This window comes from Carassius carassius, chromosome 38, assembly GCF_963082965.1.
Source record: "Carassius carassius chromosome 38, fCarCar2.1, whole genome shotgun sequence".
In the NCBI taxonomy this organism is placed as follows: Eukaryota; Metazoa; Chordata; class Actinopteri; order Cypriniformes; family Cyprinidae; genus Carassius; species Carassius carassius.
The window spans coordinates 20,768,254-20,793,379 of record NC_081792.1 but is presented as its reverse complement, the minus strand read 5'-3'; the positions used below and the strand labels follow the sequence as shown (position 1 = coordinate 20,793,379).

General features: G+C 38.0%; 1 protein-coding gene across 2 annotated transcripts in view; it reads left to right on the top strand.

The window, feature by feature from the left end:
- Nucleotides 1-1,215: 1,215 nt before the first annotated feature.
- The window catches only part of LOC132119546 (endothelin-converting enzyme 1-like), a 29,408-nt gene continuing 5,497 nt past the window's right edge, over nt 1,216-25,126 (top strand). The window contains exons 1-10 of one of the 2 annotated variants that reach the window (XM_059529605.1): nt 1,216-1,520; nt 16,917-17,003; nt 18,743-18,881; nt 19,858-20,070; nt 21,177-21,301; nt 21,426-21,572; nt 21,796-21,861; nt 21,944-22,132; nt 23,349-23,491; nt 23,593-23,707. In XM_059529605.1, coding sequence (XP_059385588.1) covers nt 1,476-1,520; nt 16,917-17,003; nt 18,743-18,881; nt 19,858-20,070; nt 21,177-21,301; nt 21,426-21,572; nt 21,796-21,861; nt 21,944-22,132; nt 23,349-23,491; nt 23,593-23,707 — 1,269 coding nt within the window. In that variant the 5' untranslated portion in view covers nt 1,216-1,475. Of the gene's footprint in view, nt 1,521-12,511; nt 12,669-16,916; nt 17,004-18,742; nt 18,882-19,857; nt 20,071-21,176; nt 21,302-21,425; nt 21,573-21,795; nt 21,862-21,943; nt 22,133-23,348; nt 23,492-23,592; nt 23,708-25,126 lie in introns of those variants that run through there. The other variant, XM_059529606.1, reaches the window with a different exon arrangement.

Here is a 25,126-nt window from a genome sequence, read left to right as displayed (position 1 = left end):
TGCCTCTACAGTTGAGCAGAAATGACAAGCTTCATCTTTAAGCGCAGAAAACAACTATTTACTATCCCAAAGCTTATTTTTTTCACCATAATCTTACATTCAGCAAAAACAACTGCAATATGAGTGACTGTTTCAGATAGGGATGCATGTCATGAAAACTGATGCAAACAATAATTTAGTGGCATATTTGCACATTAATTTGTTAGGCTGCCTAAAAGTTCACACCTGAAAACGTGATATGACTACATTAGTATTAAACGTTTCTGTCTTCTCTTTAGTCAAGGTCATTTTAATGGGATTGAGTGCCACTGCACATGGTGTTTTAATAGGCATGACAAAGCTGATTAACTAGACAACTCTATTCCAAGGCACAGGATCGCAAGATTTCTATTACGTACACACACTTTCTCCGCTTACTTCACATCCTTTTAATGGGATCTTTAGTCACTGCGCAGAAAGCATCAGTATCAAAAGCCATGTGTTCAGTCAACCTATACATTACCCTTGCTGGAGCTGTGACCACTTTGTATTTACATTTGTAAAACTGGACAAAAATGGGCATTGTGCTAGCCACATAATGCACTGAAATATGTAATAAATATGTAAACAATAATATCTCTTATGAAATTCTTGAGTAAATGCAAAGCTCTTTCAGGACCCCATCATGTCTGGTATTTCTCACACAGTTATGAAGTGTTAAAAACATAGAGAAATAATTTGCTTCATTTACAGTGCAATGAAATTAATCACTGCAGTTGCATTATATGTATAATATATGTGACTCTGGACCACAAAACCAGTCTTTAGTCACTGGGATATATTTGTAGCAATAGCCAAAAATACATTGTATGGGTCAAAATTACTGATTTTTCTTTTATGCCAAAAATCATTAGTTTTGTAATCATTATTTTTGATTATTAATATGCATTGCTAAGAACTTCATTTGGACAGCTTTAAAGACTTTAGATTTTTTGGCACCCTCAGCTTCCAGATTTTCAAATAGTTGTATCTCGGCCAAATATTGTCCGATCCTAACAAATCATACATCAATGGAAAGCTTATTTTCTCAGTTTCGAAATGTGTGTGTGTGTGTGTGTGTGTGTGTGTGTGTGTGTGTGTGTGTGTGTGTGTGTGTACATATAAAGTTCACTGTCCTAAAAATCATCAAAGCCAACAACCAACCACTAATTCAACTTATTAAATGCTTTTGTTTCCTGTGTCGAACCTGAATCAGTAAGCATTTAAGCTTTTTTTTTTCCTATTAGTTCTGCTTCAGACAAGTCTTCCATGACTTCCGAGGCTCATTCACAAGCTCTTTCAGAAATGCAGTGGGGCTCCAATAGGCAGAACTCTTGAAGCTTGTCTGTATGTAAAGAAACACAGCAGTGCCAAATCACAAAGGGGCAGGAAACCGGAAGACAAAGTTGTCAACAAAACTGAAACTTCTTCTCGACTCATGTATTCAGAATGAAGACATGCCCTTCTTTTGGAAGAAAACACATCCAAAACAGAAACAACAGGTAACCAGCTATCTTCGTTTTCGACACGCCGACTTGAACTACAACTGCCAATGAGTATGTGTTCAGAAGAATGAGCATTAGTGTTATTACTGATGGAGGCAATCTTCCTTCACGTCTTCATTTTATGAACAGAGACTTTCCTTATTTTGAAATTTCAAATAAAATGTTCAGACCTGTCAGATCAAAGCATTCTGTAGGACATGCAATTTTATGTCTGCTCTGCAGTGCCAGCCAGTTTTTGCACAACAAATCCGTTGTTGTTTTGTACTCTTGTCAAAACATGTTGAAGATTGACATGGAAGAGAAGAGATTGTTGAATAAAGTCTTTATTTTTGTTTTCGTTGCGCACAAAAAACATTCTCATAGCCTCATAAAATTAAGGTTGAACCACTGATGCCACATGGACTATTTTAACATTGTACTTATTACCTTTCTGGGCCTTGAGCGTGTCAGTATAACAACCTAAATAAAATCTCACAGGGGCATTTTTTTATCGACTTCAAATTTGGAACATAACTTATTTAGACATGAGTCTTTAATTTTTATTTTTTTTTGTGCAATTTTTTGATTAAAACATTTTGTCAAATATTTATTTTATATAAAATAAAATAAAATAAAAATAAAAATAATACAGTGCATTTATTTTACAGTAAATTTAAACTTCTATAACTTTTTCTAACATTTTTTAAATGATTGTTCAATAATCTGCTGATTGTCTTCTTTAAAAAGAGACCAACCTTAGGTCTGTATTCTAAAACGTTTTTTTATTATTACATTTTAAGGTTAGACTTTCACGTCTATGTTCGAAAATGGGGTCTGACAGTAAAGGGGTTAAGGTTAAAAAAAGAAAGTGTCTTAACTTGTTCAAGTATAGTCTGCAGTCACGAATATGTGAAAGCAGAACAGAAAGAGTGAGGCACAAGGCTGGAAGGCACAAGGAGTCTCACAGAATGGTCTCAACAGTTTGATCCCTCATTCAAACATTCTGAAGGAATGCTAATGGAATTTTGATCACAATTTGGAACTAATCATAATGGGATAAAACAGGAATTCTCAAAGAATCAAATAATGTCCTACTTGACGTACTAAAATTCCTATTTTTCATGTTTTTTTTTATCCAGCATTATCTAACATGATTCTTAGATGACTTTTGTTTCATCCAGTTTGGATTACAATAGAAATTAAATTCTTTTAGATCAGTCAGAAAATACAATGGTTTAGGTAAAACTGTACAGGAAAGTGAGATTGTCCCCTAAAATAAAATGAATACATTAATAATAATAAATCATTTAATCTCTTGCATCTCTCCCTATATAACCTCTCACAGTATGTTTCATGTTATGTATGTTACCTCTCTTGTTATTAGCATTTTTCAAAGTGTCATTTTTGTCATAGTCTTTTATTATTAAATATTTTAAAGTACAGCATAAAAAACTCTCTTCAAATCAAGAAAAAACTTATCACCAAGTCAAAGTCAACATGCAGGAAGCTATTTTAGGGTCATGTGACAAGGACCCCATAAACCAGAAAGGACCCCTTCAAGATCTTCAATACAGTGTCAAGGTCATTTAAGATTTTTTTAATATTATTTATTTATTATTTAAAATCTAAATTTTCACCTTGTTGAACTCAAATTGATGTTTTCATGTCAGATATCCTGAAAACTAATTCATATTCATGTCATGATATTTGTTAATCCTTTTTTTACCATTTTACCTTTTTTTTAGTATTTAGCACTCGATTAATTTATCCAACCATGAAGAAACAGATTACAGATTAAATTTCTTCAACTATGACATATTTGTTTGCATTTAAAATTTCTTTGTCAGCATATATGGATCAACATCTTTATAGTAAAAAAGTCATGTGGAAGTCATTGTGATTCCCGGTTTCCAGCTTAATTGCAGTAAAGTTGGATGAGCAACTCGCCGTTATGCATACGGAGATCCCAACGCAACCTAGAAAACTTGTTGGATTGTATTGAATTAATAACAGCACAACTGTCCAACTCTTCCTACCGTTTTCATTAGAACTCCAGTCACATGAAGCGGTGAATGAACAGAGCCATTCAGCAGATAAGCAGCGCTAAAAGTGATCGTACTCACCCTCGTGCTGTATGTGTATCCGTGCACCTCTGCTATTCCAGCAAAACAGGACTCAAGTTTCACGTGCTGTACTCTAGTCGAGCTTTTATAACCTTTTACAATGCATCAGTCCAGGAGAGAGAGAGAGAGAGAGAGAGAGAGAGAGAGAGAGAGAGAGAGAGAGAGAGAGAGAGAGAGAGGAAGAGAGACCCCGTTAGTAGAATCTACTATTAATAATAGCGCAATCCAGTGTTGCCAGATTGGAAATGCCCAAGTATCGTACCAGAAGTTCAAAATTATCGTATTTGGAAGAAAATTATCGTACACGAGTCAAAAGAGTTATTTATCTATTCTAAACCAACAACATTTCGACACGACCTGCAAATTACCACAATAGATAAGGCGTATTGTTGGACGGAAGCAGTGAGACAAAATACTATCCCATTATTTTCAGTGACTGTCTCGGGCGTGGCGCATATTAAAACATATTTAAATGATTTTAACACTTGCTTTGTCGCATCCAGTTAAGAAGGAATTTAGCTGTTTCTGCGTGGTGCAGTTAACTCCACATCTGAGCCGCTGTCATCGGAATCCTGCGTGTTGCCAGATGTTGAAGGGGTTCTTTCTGTCATGGACCGCAACTAGTGCTCGTTGGCTTTAAAGCAGGGCACCCTCCAGCATTCTTAACACACTCTGAGGTGCACACGAATGCATTTAGAGTGTCTGTAATGAGCCGATTTCGTGTATGAGTAAAGAAGTCCTATGACTGCAACTACCACCATTTAAATTTTCATAAAATTCTGAAATTATCGTACATTACGGGATTTTTTTCATTATTGATCGTACATCGTACAGAGGTGAAAATTATCGTACAAATACGATAATTATCGTACGTCTGGCAACACTGGCGCAATCTGAAGCGCGAGCTCCTCCTGTTGATAAGAGCCTCCGGAGTTAAAGAAGAACCTCACATAGGACATTAGATTTGAAGTATTTCTTTTTACCTATAGTCGCGGTCTTATTTTTTTTTTAATTCCAGCATTTCTTCACTTGCTACAAACAACTATATTGTCAAAGCAGTATTAACACTCATGTCAGTATAACCTGTTTGTTTGCTGTGAGCCAGTAAAGTTTTATTTGTGGAAATACATAGAAACTGCTGCACTTGACAATAAAATGTATTTTCTACAAACATTTGAGGTCAACAGGGGTTTTTTTTTAAGCCAGGTTATAAAAAAAATGCGTAGTAAGTAAAAAATAAATAGTATAATATGAATTAGGCTAATGAGTATAGGATAAATGGTTAAATGTTTCTGATGGCAGGTCAAGTTCAAAATTATCAAATGCACAACGCATAGAAAAGCATGCAGCACTGGTTTTCAGTAATTAAAATGTTTTCTGATCTAGTTGAAAAATAAAATGAATAGAATAAAATTTCACAAAATTAAACTTAAAACTTGAAATAAAATATAAAGCATAAACAGTGCAGCCTTAAACTTTGCAGTTGTCATGATGGCTACAGTATTATATATACAGTCGTGGCCAAAAGTTTTGAGATTTATACAATTTTAGTTTTCAAAACGTTTGCTGCTAAACTGCTTTTAGATCTTTGTTTCAGTTGTTTCTGTGATGTACTGAAATATAATTACAAGCACTTCATACGTTTCAAAGGCTTTTATCGACAATTACATGACATTTATGCAAAGAGTCAGTATTTGCATTGTTGGCCCTTCTTTTTCAGGACCTCTGCAATTCGACTGGGCATGCTCTCAATCAACTTCTGGGCCAAATCCTGACTGATAGCAACCCATTCTTTCATAATCACTTCTTGGAGTTTGTCAGAATTAGTGGGTTTTTGTTTGTCCACCAGCCTCTTGAGGATTGACCACAAGTTTTCAATGGGATTAAAATCTGGGGAGTTTCCAGGCCATGGACCCAAAATTTCAACATTCTGGGGCCTCATTTATAAAACTGCGTAAGATTTGCGTCAGAAGTTGCGTACGGATGAAACATAGGACGTGCGTACGCACAGAAATATTCGGATTTATAAAACCGTGCGCACGCACATCCTACGCATTTTTCCCTTAATAAATCACAATCAATTCTAAATGTAGCGCAGCTTTTGCGGCTTCATGACACGCCCATAGTTGCCCATAAATAGTCCGTGAAACGCCCACAAGTTAATATTCATTGATTGCGAAATCATGGCAAACACAGAGAGGAAATCAAAAAACGTAACTTCACTCAATGTGAAGTAGAAGTTATCGTTGGCGAGGTGGAAAAGAGGAGAAAAATGTTGTTTGGAGGGCACAGTGTGGGCATTACTAATGCCAAAAAGGCACTTGAGTGGCAAACGGTGGCAGACGCCGTAAATGCTGTAGCCTCACAACCTCGGACCGTGGCCGAAATAAAAAAGAAATGGTCGGACATCAAAGTCGAGGCAAAAAAACGTCTAGCGCTCCATCGCCAGAGTGTGTCTAGATAGATAATCTCCTTAATTATCTATCTATCTGTCTATCTAATTGCACCTATATCTGCTCCGCCAGACGGACACATTGACGAGAATATCAGTTTTGTACATTATTTCGTTCTGTTAACTATATTATTTATGAGGATGAATTGCACAACATGCCAATATTATTGCAGAACATATTTCACTTTTCTTTTTGCAAATATGTGTTCATTTGAGTTTCTGTTGTAATTTTCGTTTGATTTTTTTTGTTTGTTTTACTGCTGATCGATCAAACGGGTGTTCGTGTAGGCTGTTAATTGTAAGACTTGCTTTGTGAAGTCTTCATGTTATTTATGAGAGGCAGTATTGTAATTTTCACTTTCACTTTCACGTGTTTCTTCCATCTGCCGGCGGTGTCGCCATTTCTCATTTCACCCGTTTTTGTGCGTACGCCTGGGTCAGAGCTTGCGTGAAGGACCGCACATTTTCCCGTCAAGTTTCCTTTTTATAAATATCAATTATTGCGTAGAGAGTGGCGTACGCCTTCTTTTGTGCGTACGCAACGTTTATAAATGAGGCCCCTGGTCCCCGAGCCACTTTGTTATCACTTTGCCTTATGATGGTGCTCCATCGTGCTGGAAAATGCATTGTTTTTCACCAAACTGTTGTTGGATTGTTGGAAGAAGTTGCTGTTGGAGGGTGTTTTGGTACCATTCTTTATTCATGGCTGTGTTTTTGGGCAGAATTGTGAGTGAGCCCACTCCATTGGATGAGAAGCAACCCCACACATGAATGGTGTCAGGATGCTTTACTGTAGGCATGACACAGGACTGATGGTAGCGCTCACCTTTTCTTCTCCGGACAAGCCTTTTTCCAGATGCCCCAAACAATCGGAAAGAGGCTTCATCGGAGAATATGACTTTGCCCCAGTCCTCAGCAGTCCATTCACTATACTTTCTGCAGAAGATCAATCTGTCCCTGGTGTTTTTTTTTTTGGAGAGAAGTGGCTTCTTTGCTGCCCTTCTTGACACCAGGCCATCTTCCAAAAGTCACACCTGCCTGCTGCCATTCCTGAGCAAGCTCTGCACTGGTGGCACTCCGATCCCGCAGCTGAATCCTCTTTAGGAGACGATCCTGGAGCTTGCTGGACTTTCTTGGATGCCCTGAAGCCTTCTTTACAAGAATTGAACCTCTTTCCTTGAAGTTCTTGATGATCCTATAAATTGTTGATTTAGGTGCAATCTTAGTAGCCACAATATCCTTGCCTGTGAAGCCATTTTTATGCAACGCAATGATGGCTGCACGCGTTTCTTTGCAGGTCACCATGGTTAACAATGGAAGAACAATGATTTCAAGCATCACCCTCCTTTTAACATGTCAAGTCTGCCATTCTAACCCAATCAGCCTGACATAATGATCTCCAGCCTTGTGCTCGTCAACATTCTCTCCTGAGTTAACAAGACGATTACTGAAATGATCTCAGCAGGTCCTTTAATGACAGCAATGAAATGCAGTGGAAAGGTTTTTTTGGGATTAAGTTAATTTTCATGGCAAAGAAGGACTATACAATTCATCTGATCACTCTTCATAACATTCTGGAGTATATGCAAATTGCTATTATAAAAACTTAAGCAGCAACTTTTCCAATTTCCAATATTTATGAAATTCTCAAAACTTTTGGCCACGACTGTATATACAGAATTCCATAGGCTATTCACAAGACAATAAAACATGCAGCGGTAGTTTCTGGCAATTAAATGTTATCATAGAAATTTAGAAGAAAAAAAATAGAAAAGATTAAGATTTCATACAGTTAAGTTAGTCTAAGTAAGACCTATTAAAAAGAGAGAAAAAATACATATAACAAATCTGCAACATATTCTCATGTGTCTCATTACATCTTGCCTAGAATTCATTATAAGTGTTACCCTAAGGCAAAAATCACTTAGACCATGCTAACATGGTCACATGAGACTTTTTCAAATAAAAAAAATCTCTCTCATTGATTTTGATTTTCATGTGCTAACGAGGTGTATAAGGTTTACATTTACCTAACATAACCTTATGTCTTTGCCTTAAACTTTCCAGTCGGACTTTATGCCAGATACTTCATCTTCATTCTAGTAGACTCACCACAAGATGTCACTATGAACGCAACACTGCGCTTGATTGCCCATCAGAGAGCTCATTGAAAAGTATAACTACTGGGAATCGACTCTTGACCTGCTGTGGGGCAGGCACGGCGCCAGAGGGTTTTCTCTACCAGTGCTAAGGGGGGCTAGACCAATATGAGGGGGTGCTAAGAGAATAAATTATATCCATGACGTCAAAGTTACTTCATAAAGAAATGGGGCTAAACCGGGGCTATTAAAATAAAATAAAATAATTTTAGTCCACACAGTTTCCAACAAGAACAGAAACTGCCACAGCCGTTTACGGTTGTTAGTAAATCATAATTGCTAAAAAAATATTGGTTATGCAGTTGTGTCACTATCTGACAAGAGCTTCATATAACATCTCGGTTACTGTAACCACGGTTCCCTGAATAGGGAACGAGATGCTGCGGTGACGTCACCGTATGGGAACATCTCTCGGTGTGACGAATGTCTGAAGGCCCTATACCATCCCGCCAATCCTATTGGCCAAATAGCGCTTGGCACCACCCTATGCATGCGTATGCATCGTATACCAGAGTGCCGCATGCTATTTCGCTCAGATTTCATGAACTGAAGAAATGCTATCAAGGTACGGAACGCCCGGGACCGCAGCATCTCGTTCCCTATTCAGGGAACCGTGGTTACATATGTAACCGAGATGTTCCCTTTCATAGGTCACTTCGATGCTGCGGTGACGTCACCGTATGAAAACCCATACCATAACGCCTGACGTACCTGATAGTTGGAATCCAAGGAAAGCATCTGCTCAAGCGCAGAGAACCCGGGAGCCAGGAGCCATCCTCACATCCAGACTGTAAAACTTGACAAAAGTGCTTGGTGAGGAACATCCTGCTGCAGCACAAACATCATACATAGAAGAACCACTGAGAAAGCTTGTGATGAAGCCACTGCTCTCGTGGAATGAGCTCTAACTCCTAAGGGCGAAGCGAGTCCGCGCGCCTCATAGGCTAAAGATATAGTCTCCACCAGCCAATGGTACATCCGCTGCTTTGTGACAGCATGGCCTCTATTTTGTGTCCTAACAGACAAAGCTGGTTGGACTCACGCCATGGAGCTGTTCGATCAACATAAGTCTTCAGCGCTCTGACAGGGCAAAGACTCAGATCTCCTGACCCCGCCTCTACAGGGGGTAAAGCCTCCAAGACCACTTGTTGAAACTGAAAAGGGTTCGAAGCGACCTTAGGGACATAACTAGGCCTCGGTCGCAGCAATACTTTCACAGAGCCTGGTGCAAAATCCATGCACGAGGGCGAAACAGAAAAAGCCTGTAAATCCCCAAGTCTCTTGAGGGAGGATAAAGCCACAAGAAGAACTGTCTTTAAAGTCAGTAATTTTAACCGGTATAGTTTCAAAGGGCTCAAACGGATGCCCTGATAAACCTTGCAACACAATGGATAAATCCCGTGAAGGAACTCGCACAGGGTGGAAAGGCCTCAGCCGCCGCGCACCCTGTATAAAACGAGAGACCGGAGGATGACGGCCCACTGAAGCACCATCTATGTATATATATACGTGGTTAGCTGAAATGGCTGCCACGTAAACTTTCAGAGTGGCTGGCGTTACTCCATCAGAGAAACGGTCTTGAAGGAACTCCAGTACTGAAGCCACTGGGCAGTAAACCGGATCCAATTACGAATTCCACACCAGGTCGTAAACAGTTTCCATTTGAAAGCATATAAGCGTCTCGTAAAAGCTGCCCTAGAATTCATTATAGATCTGGCCTTGGGTGCCAAATCATTCCCTGTGCTTGCGATAGTAAGTCCTGTCTGAGGGGAATCTCCCATGGAGAGCCTGCTAACAGACTGACCAGGTCCGCAAACCACGGCTGTGTGGGCCACCACGGAGCCACCAGCAGCACCTGCTCCACTCTGTCCAGCCGTATCCTGGATAACACCACTGGAATTAGACGAATCAGGGGAAAAGCATACAAGCTGGATAGCAAATACACTCCGAAGTTCAAACGTCCGGGGACATGAACCGCTTGGATCGACAGAAATCTGTTCTGAGACCAAAGAAGAATATTTCTCGCCAGTCTGCACAGGGGGCAAGAGCGTAATCCTCCTTGATGATTCAGATACGACACAACCGCTATGTTGTCTCCCCAACAACATACAGCTCCCCAACCGGTCAAAGATGCGTCCATCGTGACAGTCTCGCGGGAAGCACAAATCCCCAGCCGAACTCCAGCTAGAAGAAATTCGGTTGACATCCATTGTCTTATTGACATAACACACCTCCGTGTCACCGAAATCGTCCGATGCGGAAAGACAACGGGGTGAAAGGTTCTGGCTTGTCGTCCACCACTGAAAAGGGCGCATATGAAGTATGCCCAGGCGGATTACAGGGGATGCCGCTGCCATTTGACCTAAAACTCAAACTCTGAAGGCTGGATTGTGCAGAGTGTCTGAGGGGGCGCTCAAGTGATAGCTCAATCCAATGATGCTCAAGGTGCCTTTGCTGCGAGACAGTCAATGTTAGAGCGTGGGGATTGAGGACGAGAGGCTTTTGCCGTCCAACTGAGGTTTTTGTAATGTTGGAGAGATTAGCCAAGGTGGCGCTTGACCGTTAACATCCCCGTCATAAAACGGTTCACCGCTCGGGCAGTATGTTTGGTAGCACTTCGCGCTTAATCTGTTGCCATCAAACCATCACCTCATGCGGCGCCTCGGCGACCGCAGAAGCATAACGGTGGGGGTTAGATGCGAGGCGACCTATAGAAAATACACTCCAGAGCGCAGAACTGTAGCCGCAGGCTATCACGGAGAGAACATGTAGAAAGGCTGCTAAACGAACCTCTCATGAGTGCCTCCCCGTGATAAACCCATTATATCGCTCTTACCTTTCATTGACTCATCGCGTCCGTGAAGAGGAGTTGAACACTGCTCGAAGAAAAAAAACGCTGAGAATGCGAGATGGTTTCCTTAAGGCACAGATGATTCGCTTTCCTGAAGGAAATGAAATCGGAGCGAAATAGCACGCGGCACTCAGGTATACGATGCGTACGCATGCGTAGGGTGGTGCCAAGCGCTATTTGGCCAATAGGATTGGCGGGATGGTATAGGGCTTCAGACATTCGTCACACCGAGAGGTGTTCCCATACGGTGACGTCACTGCAGCATCGAAGTGACCTATGAAAGGGAAATGCATATACCTATGGAAAGCCGTTTTAACATTTAAAAGCTAGATTGGATGTGTGTTGCAGATCTCTGTATTTCAGTTTTGCCTCATCAAAAAGAACATTTCAGATATCCGCAACTACATTCTTCCTATCCATAATTGTAATTTCAGATATACACAAAGACATTCTTCCTAGGACAAATGACATCACTTTTGCCATTCATTTGTATGGGGTTTATCATTACAGATATCTACAATTCAGTCGAAGATATCCACTTTGTGAATTACGGATATCTGGAACTGAATTGTAGATATCTGTAATTCCAGCTTGAGATATCTACAATTTGATTCTGACTAGTCATAACTCCAGTTCAAGATATCTTTAATTCAAGTCAATTCAAGATATCTACATGTTCCTTTTCAGATATCTTAAATTAAGTTTTGACTAGGCGAAATGACGTTGTAGATATCTATAACTGGAATTATGACTAGTCAAAATGGCATTGTAGATATCTCAAACTGGAGTTAGGGATAGTCATAATTTAATTGTAGATATCTATTATCAAGTTATAGATATCTTGAAATGAATTTTGATTAGAGATATCTGAAATTTGAGATATCTGTAATTTTTATTCAGCCTAGTCGAAATGTAATTACAGATATCCTGAATTCGAGTTTTGACTAGGCGAAATGACATTGCAGATATCTTTATGCAAATTAGGCCCGCATCGCACTTTAGGCGGGAGCAGAGCTTGTTGTTCTAATCTAGTCATAATGACGTTTGAGATATCTTAAACTTTCATTCTGCTTTCATTTGCCTAGCCAAAACTGCATTATAGATATCTCTATCGCTCGTTTTGACTAGTCACAATTACGTTACAGATATCTTGAATTACAATTCCAACTATCAAAAGTGTAACTACGACTAGTCAGAAAGACGTTGGTGATATCTACCATGTTAATTCCGGTTAGTCAAACTTAACTTTTAAATGTTAAAATGGCTTGCGATATTATACTGGTAATTCTTTCTGTAGGCCCTCACCTCTGACCCCGTTATCAGTACTTGCAATGTCACCAAAGACCCGCCCACAGCTGAAATACAATTGGTCAGAAGTTGAACGTGGGAACCTGCTTTGGAAGATGATTGGTTGACTGGAGTTACTATTATAATCCCGACGGGACTTTGGCAGTTACTGTACACTAGTTTGCACGCTGTGTCGAGTCAACGGGGGAATGCTGGTTTGCAAAATAGAGATTACAGCGGAAAGTAGACAGCAGTCTAGAAGAGAGAGAGAGAGGGAATCTAATACATTTAATGGTAAGGAAACGGTGCTTCTCCTTGTTTGTCAAAATAACCCAGCTGTTGACTTGTTACTGCATTGCTCAATATTTGTTATATAATTTGCAGATAAAGCTGTATAAATGTAACTTTAAATATCAATACACAGTCATGTCTCGTATTTCTGTCTCTATATTAGTGCTTAAATGCTTGTGAATTAATCTGGTGAAATTTAAACCAGATGTACTACTGCACATCTGCTCCTAAATAAACACTCCTTGTTTGTTATGGTAATCACTTCTACTGGTTCAAATACTTCAATCCACGTTAGTATAAAAATGGAACTGAACTAATTATGTTAAGTCAGTTCCGTGTGCTGCAGTAGTTTGAACACGAGTTACTAATTACCTAGAAATCATCATACGTCTTTTCCTAAGGCAACAAAGTCACAGCTGTACAGTACATGCTGACCAACAACAAGGCTGTAAACATGGCCAGGCTTGTGACTCCTTCAGTCTTGTGTGCTTTAGATAAAAAGATTACGTTTAATGTTCATGTAATGTTTATGTACATATTGCCAAGAATGCTTATAAGCAGTAGCTAATGTTTGCATCAAGGACAGACATGCATTCAGTCTAGTTTTTTAAAATATTTATTTAAATATATATATATCTTTTTAAGCTTTTTGGTTTAAACCGGACACTGATGTGGATTGACACCATGATTGGCAATGTATTGCACAATTTCCTCAAGAGATTAAGTTGTCCGATGGTTTAAGTTTTTATCCCTAGTGTAATCCTAGATAGGATGACTGCACTGGGGAATCTCTGACGCCAGAAGTTGTGACCTTTTGCTATCATGGGACTTCATGTTGCCAAATGTTCCAGAGGAGAGATCAGCATGTTGCTGTTAGGGTGTACTCACACTAGGCACGGTTGCCATGAACCGGGCCCGAGTACGATTGCCCCCCCTCCCCACTCCCCCTCTGGCCTGCACTCACATAGGGTTTCAGCATTCGTGCCGGAGCACGCTTACGTCATTATGGTGCGCGACGGTTTCGGGATAAACAGGAAGAGCGGCGCTCTCTGAACACAATGGAGTCCATCGCTCTGTTTTCTTTGTGGATAATTTTGTGTCGTTTGGTCCACAGCCCTCTCACAGCCTGTTGTTAAACAGATGTGTCGCCTTAGTGGCGCGAAAATTTTCACGTAATCGTGCTGCTCATATGAGGAGGTTTGCAAGGTACCAGCTGAAGTGTAGCAAGGACTTTGCAGTTGCACTTTTGGAGCGTCGCAAAACCGTGACGCCACGCGTCCTGTTCCGTGCTCCAGCACGGTTAGCGCTCACACTGCATGCGAACCGCGCCCGAGTCCAACTGAACCGTGCTCTGGCCCACCTCTTCCAAGCGGGCCAGGGCCGGCTAATCGAGCCGCGCCCGGGCACGGTTCGGAGCACTCACACTAGTCAAACGAACCACGCTTTGGTGGTCAAACGCACTCGGGCACGGTTCAAACTGGCTAGTGTGAGTACACCCTTAGTCTTCTCCTCTGTGGATTTCCATCTCAATCTTTGATAAGGATGTGTTATGAAATGTAGAATCCCAGGAATCTGTAGTGTTTCTGTTTGGATGACAGTTGACATGTTTGTGAGTGATGTACTGGTTTGTTTTGTTAAAAAAAGTTAACTGTGGACTCTTTCTCACCAGATGTGGGAAAGCTCAGAGGGATTTATTTTTTATTCCCCATTATTTAACGGCAAATTTAACTGGCGAAGTTGGCATTTTTGAAGTGGCATTTCAGTGTCTTTACACAGATTAATTCTTAGATTGAATGATGTGTGTTATAAAGTGGCACGTGAACAGGAATTAGGCCTTATCAAAGTCACAGATTCTCTGACTCAGGTGTGGAATGAAATGCCACACACATACTCACAAATAGTGTGCATATGCTTCCACATATTTGCACAGTGACAAACAAATGCTTTAGTCATACCAGGGAAATGCTTTCGTGCCTTAAACAATTGGACAGTTCACAGGATCAGTCATGAATTTCTGACTCATAGCTGTGGTTTACTGCCTCGCTGAAAGACAGCATTTGAGACTTGGTCTAGGAATCTTGGAATATTTTGTACTGTGTTTTTCACACTGTGCTGGGACCTACTTCCTTTTTCTTCATGAGCATGGAAAACACAGGAACTGATCCCAGATCAGCCTTTAGTAAATACTAAAGGCTATGGAAAAGAGGAAATGAATCCATCCTTTTCTGGATTCTGTACACCTGCGCCTTGCTTTGATTTGGGGCTGTCAGATGGTTGAGTCGGCCTTCAAACTAAAGCTCTAGACCGGATACAGGCAGGTCTGTGAGCCTCTAGCTTAACTCTCAATGAGTCATGTCATTGGAAAGCGATGTAATGACCGTTGGCAGCTACGTGTCTGCACATCTGCTGGACAGACCTGCCAGGAAAATGTCTTTGAGTCTGTCTTTGGATATAGAATTATTTGGATAAGACCATAAACACATTTACTATGAATATGAAGAATGTAGTATAAATACATGAGCCACTTTATATTAATTTGTGTCCCATTCCTTACCTGTTACAACATGATTTTTTCCCCTATTAAAATAATGGAACATCCAATAAAATCCAGGAAGTGACATTATATGGATCTTCTTCACGAACTGGAAGAAAAATATACTGTAATCTTAGTCAATTTTACTGTGTAAAAGAATAGGCTATATTTAAAAAAACCAATATAGTTTTTTATTATTTAGAAGTTAATTTTATTTATTTTTTAAGTTGAGTGTTGCTTGTTGTATTTAAAAAATAAATAGTAATTGAATTTAAGTTGGGGTCATGGGGTAACTTTCATTTTGGGGTGAACTATCCCAAAAATGGTGGTGTGTTGGCGCAGTGGATAAGACACATGCCTTTGGTGTGAGAGACCTGGGTTCGAATCCACTGTGAGACACCAATGTGTCCCTGAGCAAGACACTTAACCCCTAGTTGCTCCAGTGGCTTGTGACCTCTGGCATATGTAGCAATTGTAAGTCGCTTTGGATAAAAGCGTCAGCTAAATGTAAACGTAAAAATGTAAACCATGCCTTTAATTAAAGGTGCTGTATGTAGGATTGACACAGAGTGGTTGAACTGGGTATTGCAGTCTAAATTCAAAATATTGAAGAGAGGGTTTTTTCACCTGGCCCCTTCCTTCTCAGATTTGACACACATGCAGAGTGCCAGATTGACGACAGGAACTAAAACACTTGACGATGAATGAAATGATATACGCTGAGTTTTCCGCAAACTGGCAACCTGGGGTGCCAAAATACAATTGGGTAAACTGGCAGTGGACGGATTTCACAAACCAAAACAGAGACCGACATTCTTGCCCTGAACGCACATTTTCAAAGGAAACTGACTGTAGCATTGTTTTTCAGATATAAAGATAAGTTCAGATAAGTATGTTAACTTAGCATGTTTATTAAATATCTGCAAACATATTATTATTTTTATGCTTTAGTAGAGTCAAAAACTTACAGCACTTTCAAAATATGCAGTTATAAAAAAGCATTTATTATATGTTAAGAGTTAAGACTGAACAGCAATACTGACTGTATCCTAATCTAGGTAACTGTAACATAGTGGGAATGGCCTTGTACAAGTCCCGCCTACTTTTCTGTAATGTCCTGTTTGTAGGAATGAGAGGGCAGAAACTCACCTCTAACAGTTCCCTCCCAGTCCTAAATGAAAGCCTATTGTGGAATGCACACATTCTCTTACATGCATATACTCACACACCCTCACTCTCCCCTCACGTATGTTCAGCAGGTCCTTACTCCTTCCTGTTTTTCACAAGTTCCTGCCTTTTTACTGACGCTAGTGTTGTCGCAGACTGGAAGGAGTTTCCCATGAATCCCTTGTTTAGGATTCCTAACTAAAGAAAAGCTGAGATGAGAGATTTTAAATCTCCTTCTTATGAAGATCGAGCTGGCTATGCTTTGGAGCTTATTTTCTAGATGTTGCTGACGTTGGGGTGGAATTTGCTTGGGATGAGGTGAAAGTGGGGTGGAAGAGGAAACCCCATTCAAACACAGATCACACAGCACTGACACGCTAAGCTGAGAGTTTTCTCTATTCCTCAGGGAGAACTAGTTTCGCAGTCTTCTTCTGATGGAACACAGGAGGATAAACATTCACAGGAATCCCAAAAACTGCTGAAACACTTTCAGAAGATTTGCTTTAATTATGGAATCACTGAGGGAATCTATACTTCATTTAACATTTCAGATGTCAACATACAAACGGGCCACATTGGATGAAGAGGAGCTGTTGGACACCGGCTCCGATGGGATCTACCACACCTCTACCATGCAGGTGAGAGTTAATTATTATTATTTCTTTTAACTATTCTTATAATTTATGTTTTTTGATGTATGTGTACTGAAATATAAGCCAATCGACTGAGGTAGCGATCTTTTCTTTTTTTTTTTTTTTTTACCAAACTCTTCCGAACCAACAAATCTTAAGTGATTCCAGTGGAAGACAAGGACACTGTCTTAAGTTACTTCCTCATGGTTTTCCTTTCAAACATCCGCAGTGTATTAGCACTGTTCTATACAATTCTTTCCTCATTCTCTTGAAACTTTTTTCAAAACAGTTGTGTTGTGTGAATACACTCTTGTTTACTTCTAATACATTTTTGTGTGTGTGTGTGTAAAAGTCAAAACAAATGCTAGCTAAATTTTTGCTTTACAGTCCTGTTTAATTTGTTAGATCCTAATGAGATATGAAGCACAAGTGGAGCAATGTGCATAAACATTTAGAAATTCTAAATTGCACTTTGACCCATTAAGGCTTAATATTTGTTTATTGTTTACTTAATGAACATGTGATTAGAAAATAAGAATTGTTTAGTGCGTACATTTGGACATTAACTGTGTAGTTTATAGTTTGATCTTTTTTTTTTTTAACTGCTGTTAATACTGTAAGGAACTACTTCTTCCTGATATGAAACTTTGTTGTTGTAGTCTAATGTTGTCTGGTTGATTCAGTCATATGAAATTATAAATATGATTTGAATAAAACCAGTTAATTTAGACATCATCACATGACATATTTTTAGTTTCTTTCAAAGTTTCTTTCTTCTATTCTTTGATATCAGTTTTTTTTCTTGCTTCACATTGGTGTCCATTCTTTCATTTTAATTTAATTAAATTATTTTTCTAGTAAGAACCAGAACTTCAGGTATGTTTCATTTAGGTATTACGTGTCTCAAAGAAGCAAAAGAGAGCTGTTATCATCTTTTTTCTTTTTTTAATAGCATTAAATAAAAATCTAACTGACCCCAGACTTGAATGTGTATGTAAATATAACGTGGACAGCCAGATAATGTAGCATGAGAGGTATCTAATTTCGAATGTTTCTTATCCAGTGGTTTGAATAGCAATGTGTTTGGCAGAATAGAGTTGGCAGTGTTTTATAGAAGAGGGCCTTTCCTAGAAAGGAAGTTTATCACTGTGTTGCTGTGGGCTAGTTTCTCTTCTAAGGATTTAATGCTTAACCCAATGCAGATAACCCTTAAAGGAATGTTTCTGGTTCAATACCAGTTGATTTCTGTGGATGGAATTTGTGATATGTTATCGATTATCACAGAAAACAGTTGAGTTTACAGTAACACAATTACAATGAAATAAACAGGCGAGGGTTCCGGAGAGTGTAAAAACAGAAATGTGAAGCTTAAAGTATTCAGTAAAAATCTTTTTTTTATTATTTGAGTCATCTCTTCAGTCTTCATTCGAGGTGGGAATGTGATCTGTATTCTGAACTGGAGCAGAAAGACAATGCTGTTTGGTCACACCAAAGTTTAATATTGTTGTTGGACACGATCATATGTCATTTTCCCATGCAATTTTATATGAAACCTGCACAGTGTGATACAAAATGTCACAGATATCACTTTCATTAAGAAACACACAATAAACATCACACCCTCAAGGATCGGTCCTTTGGAGAGTGAGTTTCAGTGTCATTTGCGTCATCTATGTATCAGTGCTCATTTGCAAGGATAGTTATTTCAGTGATAACCCTTTTTTTCTGATAACTTTGATTATCAGGTAGGGCTGCAGCAAGGTCTGGGTCTCCGGTGCTGGGCAGAGAAAACCCATGTCGAGAGAAAGCTAGTGGTCGTCTTGTGCGCTCTGTCCGTGGCGCTGTTCATATGCATCATGACTTTGGGTCTGCACTATAAAGAATGTGAGTTGATGGAACAGTATATAAAGAGTTTTTTTTTTTTAAGCTAAGACTAATTTTACTCTTTTGCCCAACCATGACTTATCACTGTATGAAAGAACAACAACTTTGTCTCACACTGCCTCTAGTTTTCTTGGCATTATCTCTTCAGATAAGGAGCTAGGGATACATTTTTGGGCGGAATATTTTTTTTTTAAAGAGCTTACAGTGAATCTATTGTAGCTGCATTCTCTGTGCATCCACAAGCTGAATAAAAACAGTGCCCTTTAACTCCCAATCATTTCCAATATTAAACTTAATACTTGCACAACCTCATTCAGTGGAATAATGCCCAACCTCAAAACCTTGAGGCCAAAGTAAACACAAAGAAGTGCGTGCCTATAAAGATTCCGTAACATGTCTGAGAACATCTTTTCACAAATTAAAGTATTATATTGGTGGCTGCAAATGGCTAATGTTGCTATACAGACACAAATATTTTCCATATCAGCCTGCATATCACCCAGTTATGCTAATGAGTATATTTAATGACTTTTAATGGTTAGTGTTAGTATTAAATGAAGGGAAAACGCAATATTTTAGGTTTAATCATTGTAGGCTCCACAGGTCACTCTAGAGATTGTCTTTGTGGCCTCCTTATTTGATCAGGAGACTGAATAAATACAGTCCTTTTCTCATAATTGAAATGTTGGCATCAACCATTTATTAGTGAATCGCTCCAGATGGCTTCATGTCCTGGGATCCTCCTTAAAGAGATGTTCAGAGCATTTTCATGATGTGCAGTTTGACTGCAGTATGAGGTACAGCACTGAAAGTGTAGCTCACCAAAATCCCATTTATGATTACCATAGTGTAAAATATTCTGAGTAAAAGAGACATCGGGAAGTCTTGCTTATTTGTTTTGGCAGCTATTCGTGATATTAAGGCATATTATAATGGATGCAGCAGTATATTTATATACATATATTGGTTTTAACAGCTCATCCGGGAATGTGCCTGTCAGAGCCTTGTGTTAGTGTTGCAAGTACAGTCTTGGGGGCTCTCGATCGGTCAGTGGACCCCTGCCAGGATTTCTATAACTTTGCATGCGGGGGTTGGATGAAGAAAAACCCACTGCCTGAAGGCAAGTCCCGCTGGGGTTCTTTCAGCAACTTGTGGGAACACAACATGGCCGTCATGAAGAACTTATTAGGTAAGAAACACAAAGTATGGCTTAACAAAAGTTGGGTTTTAAACAAATATTTAAAATGTTTATTTTAGTATGCTTAACTTTGTATGAGAGATATGAGAGACTTACCTTATTCAATATGTTCTTATTCAATAACTTATGGTATTAACTGTTAATATTAAAAAGTTTTCATTATTTGTTATTTTGTTATATTACTTTAGTACTATTTCTATTATTATTATGTTAAATTATATTTATATATATATATATATATATATATATATATATATATATATGTGTGTGTGTGTGTGTGTGTGTTGTCAAACGATTAATCGCATCTATAATAAAAGTTTTTGTTTACATAATAATGTGTGCTGTGTACAGTATATATGTGTGCATGCATGTGGATATTTCTGAAAAATAGGTTTATATATTAAATATATTTATTTATAATATAAATTATTAATATAAATATAGACGTAAACATTTTCTAAATATATAATGTATGTATGTGTATTTATATATACATAATAAATATACACAGAACACACATATATTATATAAACCAAAACGTTTAATTTGGATGCAATTAACTGTGATTAATCATTAATCATTAGACAGCACTAATATATATATATATATATATATATATATATATATATACACAGTATATATATATACATATACAGTATATAAATATAAATCATTAAGAAAAAAAATTAAATAGCTATTCATTATTAAATAATGTAAAATAACTATTAACTAATAACTATTTTTATTTTAAAAATAGTAATTATGTCCACAACATCCACGATTGTTTTAATTTAATTAATGATTTATTTTAGATTAAATTTTATTTATTATTTCATATATTTTATAATCTAATCTTTCAGTAAATAACTTCCTCTGTCTCTGAAATGACTTGTATTTTTTCGATATCATCTGTTCCTCTTATTTTTCTTAATTAGAATTGAAATCCTGTATTTTCCATGGGGTCTCAGATTTATGACCCCACTGTACAAATAAAGCAGTAATATTCCATCTTGAAAGGTTCTTACCAACTCACAGGCTTCCTTTCACTTTGCTTTGTGGTTCTTGTCATAAAACTTTTCTTCATTTGTTAAATTCAGAGAATACCAGCATAAAAAGCCTGAGCAAAGCGGAACAAAAAGCCCAGTGGTATTACCAGGCTTGTATGAACGAGAGCAAAATTGAAGAGCTTGGGGCAAAACCACTTCAGGATCTTCTCAATCAGGTGACCTCAGATGCACAAACCTCAATATGAAACTCAAAAGATCTGTTGTAAATATATCGGCCCTAATAAAAACCTGCTTTTACTTTTATTCCGGTATATAATTATTAATGATGTTTTGTTCCAGGCAGGAGGTTGGGGCTTGAAAGGCCCGTGGGATAAAGATAACTTCCAGGAGGTTTTACGGATTGTGTCAGCCAGCTTCCGAACCTCCCCCTTTTTCACTGTTTTCGTCAGCACAGACTCAAAAAACTCCAACAGCAACATTATCCAGGTGGGAACACATATGGTTATTATTACTTTTTTAAATGACCATAACATGAATTCTTAAATGTCTTGGGGAAACTCTGAACTGTTCTAGATATCATATTTTGTTTTTTGATGGCTGTCAGAAATATATTATAACAGGCTTTATATCATGATGCATGTCCCTGTAGCTTAGCTTGTTGAGTGATAATGGAAATGCAGTTGATGCTCTGATTCCTTTTTTCCCACAGGTGGATCAGTCAGGATTGGGACTTCCCTCTAGGGAATACTATCTCAATAAGACAGCCAATGAAAAGGTAAACAAAGAGATTTTGTTGTTCATGAAATTGGGAAACGTTCTGCTTTGGTCTAAAGCTTGTGTTGTTACTCCTTCTTCAGTATTTAACAGCATACTTGAACTTCTTGGTGGAGCTTGGAATCCTTTTGGGCGGCTCAGAGGAGACCTCTCCGAAGATGATGCAGGAGATCATAGACTTTGAAACAGCCCTGGCACACATCACAGTCCCTCAGGATGAGCGCCGTGACGAGATGAAAATATATCATAAGATTCAAGCCAAAGAGTTAGCTGTGAGTACTGTACAGTTACTGTACTACTTTTGGATTGGAATCGGTGGTTCTTTACAGCTTGTTCAGGCCCCAGAAATAGTCAAAGGTCTCTTCTGATACAGCCGTAGATGCAAATGCTAAATGCAAATAGTAAAATTTATGGCAAAATATTACAGTGGTGCAATGGTACAAATTGTTTTGTACAGAAAAACTAGCATGAATCTTGCAAAATTGCAGTTTTTCCATTCAGCCTAAACTACCATTCATAAGACGACAACTTCTATCTTTTTAATAGAAGTCTCTTATGTTCACCAAGGCAGCATTTGTTTGAAAAAATACAGCAGAAACATTAGAATTGTGACTGTTTTCATTGTAATATATTTATTTCATTGTAATATACGTTATTATTGTAACTGTTTTCAAAAATTAAATTAAATTAAATTAAATTTATGCATTTAGCAGACGCTTTTATCCAAAGCAACTTACATTGCATTCAAGCTTACAATTTTCTCCTAACATGTGTCCCCTGGGATTCAAACCCCCAACCTTGTGCTTGCTAACACAATGCTCTACCACTTGAGCTTAAGGAACACAAATTTTTCATTGTAATATATTTGTAAATGCAATTTGTCTTTATGTAATTTTATTTTTTGATACTGAAAAAAAAGTTACTCCAGTTTTAGTGTCGCATGATTTTTGAGAAATCATTCTAATGTGCCGATTTTTTCCAGTATTTGAAATAGATTTTTTTTTAACAAAATCTTTACTGTCATTTTTTATCAATTTAATGCATCCTTAATGAATAAAAGGACCAATTTCATATATATATATATATATATATATATATATATATATATATATATATATATATATATATATATATATATATATATATATATATAATCTTACTGCCCTCCAACTTTTGAGTGGTAGCGAATGTCATTTTGATGATATTCATATGACTGTAAAGCTCATGATACTAAACTTTTAAGATACTTTTGGTGATAATTTTTCAGACACCACTCAATGTCCAGTTGAAAAGCTGGGTCTTTAAACAAAACCAGTGGAGAACCACTAATTTAAATGTCTCCTGCAATGAGAGATATACTTATTTATTGTGATTATTAAAATGAGAGTGAACATGTCAGAGCATGTAGTATAAAGAATTCTTTCCTTACTCTAACTGTGGTGTTGCATGTGAGCTGGGATTTCAGTCATGTGTTTGTCTGTGCTGTAGACATTGGCTCCTGCGGTAGATTGGATGCCTTTCCTCTCTGCAGTGTTCACCCCTGTTGCCCTAAATGACTCTGAACCCGTGGTTGTATATGCTAAAGAATACCTACAGAAGGTTTCAGAGCTCATCAGCAACACCAACAAGAGGTAAGTCAGCATTAGCCAGAATTTTGTGGGTTTTTGGGCCATATTTATAACAGATCTTTTTAGTCTGTTACCTGATATCAAAGCTAATGTGTCTCCACCAGTGTCTTGAATAACTACATGATCATGAAAGTGGTGCTGAAAATGGTGTCCATCTTAGACCAGAGGTTCCAAGATGCAGAGCAGCGCTTCCTCGAAGTCATGTACGGCACCAAGAAGGTGAGGAAGGAAGTCCAAATCACTGCTGCCACTGAAAGAGTCATGAATGATCCACTAAATATGAAATAACAGTCATGTTTTTGACATTTGCTTCTATTTTTTTGTTACCCTAGCTATGAAACATAATTAAATGTTCCATTAGTTGAGATTTAAAGGAGAGTTTTTGTTATGATTTGTATATTTCAATTCAGTTCACTCCTAAAAATTTTTTTTTTTTATTCTTAACCATTTGAATTTTTTATAAAAGCACCATAAAAGTGGTCCATATGACTTGTGCACTATATTCAAAGTCTTTTGAAATCATACAATAGCTTTGTGAAATAAAATTGGAGAAATAGATACACGTTTTAGCCATCATTCTCTGGTCATTTTCTCCACTGCCAGATCACAAAAACCATATTCAGTGCTGTGTTCGATTAAAAAATGTTATCTGTCACCTACGTCAGGTCTGACTTTGAATCCAAGTGCCGTTGAGATATTAAAAATATGAGATAAATTGATTTCAGTTTACTTTGATGTATCTTTTTTAAATCCCAAAGGTGTCATGTGGTTTGAGAAGTCTTGAAATATACACTACTGTATTACTGTATTTTTGATCAAATAAATGCGGCCTTAATGAGAATAAAACATCTATATTTTTTTGTACATAAATATAGCCTTAGTGAGCTTAAGAGACTTTTAAAAAAACTTACAGACCACAAACTTTTGAATGGAAGTGTAGCTCTGTAAATAGCTGGACTGTATACACCCGTACAATTCATGCATGGAACAGAGCATATATTATATTGGATATTGTGTCTAAAAAAAATAATAATAATACAGGATTAGCAACATTTGGGCTAAGTAAATGTGAATAAATATTTTTTTGGGTGAACTACTCCTCAACACTCATTCCTCCTCTTGTGAGGGACATTTGGTGCAGAAATCATTTTATATTAGAACAAAATGACCCAGATATTAAAACAGTCAGTGTGCTTGGTCAGCATGAGAGGGAAGTGATCTGTTGCCCTCGTCTTCTCTCTTCTTCTTCTCCCTCTCTTTGACTCTCTCTTAGAGTAGCTGGTTTCAGTGCTGGTGTGTATGGAGAGGCAGTGTGTTGTTCTGCAGGGAGCCAGGTTATTCAGATTATGATAAGGAGGAGATCCTGTTGCCTTACTTTCCACAGGGGTCAGACTGAAATAACAAAATGAAAGAGCCTTGGGCGATGTGTGTATGTGTGATAGGTTATGATAAGAGATGGAGAGAGGAACGTAAAAGAAGGTCACATAAAATTTTTATGATTGCATTAAGTGATCGATCACCCAAAAATGAAAAATCCTGTCATTAATTACTCCCCTTCATGTTGTTCCAAACCTATGTGACTTTCTTCTGAGGAATAAAAATATAGATTTTAGGGAGAACATTGACTCCGCTTTCAAA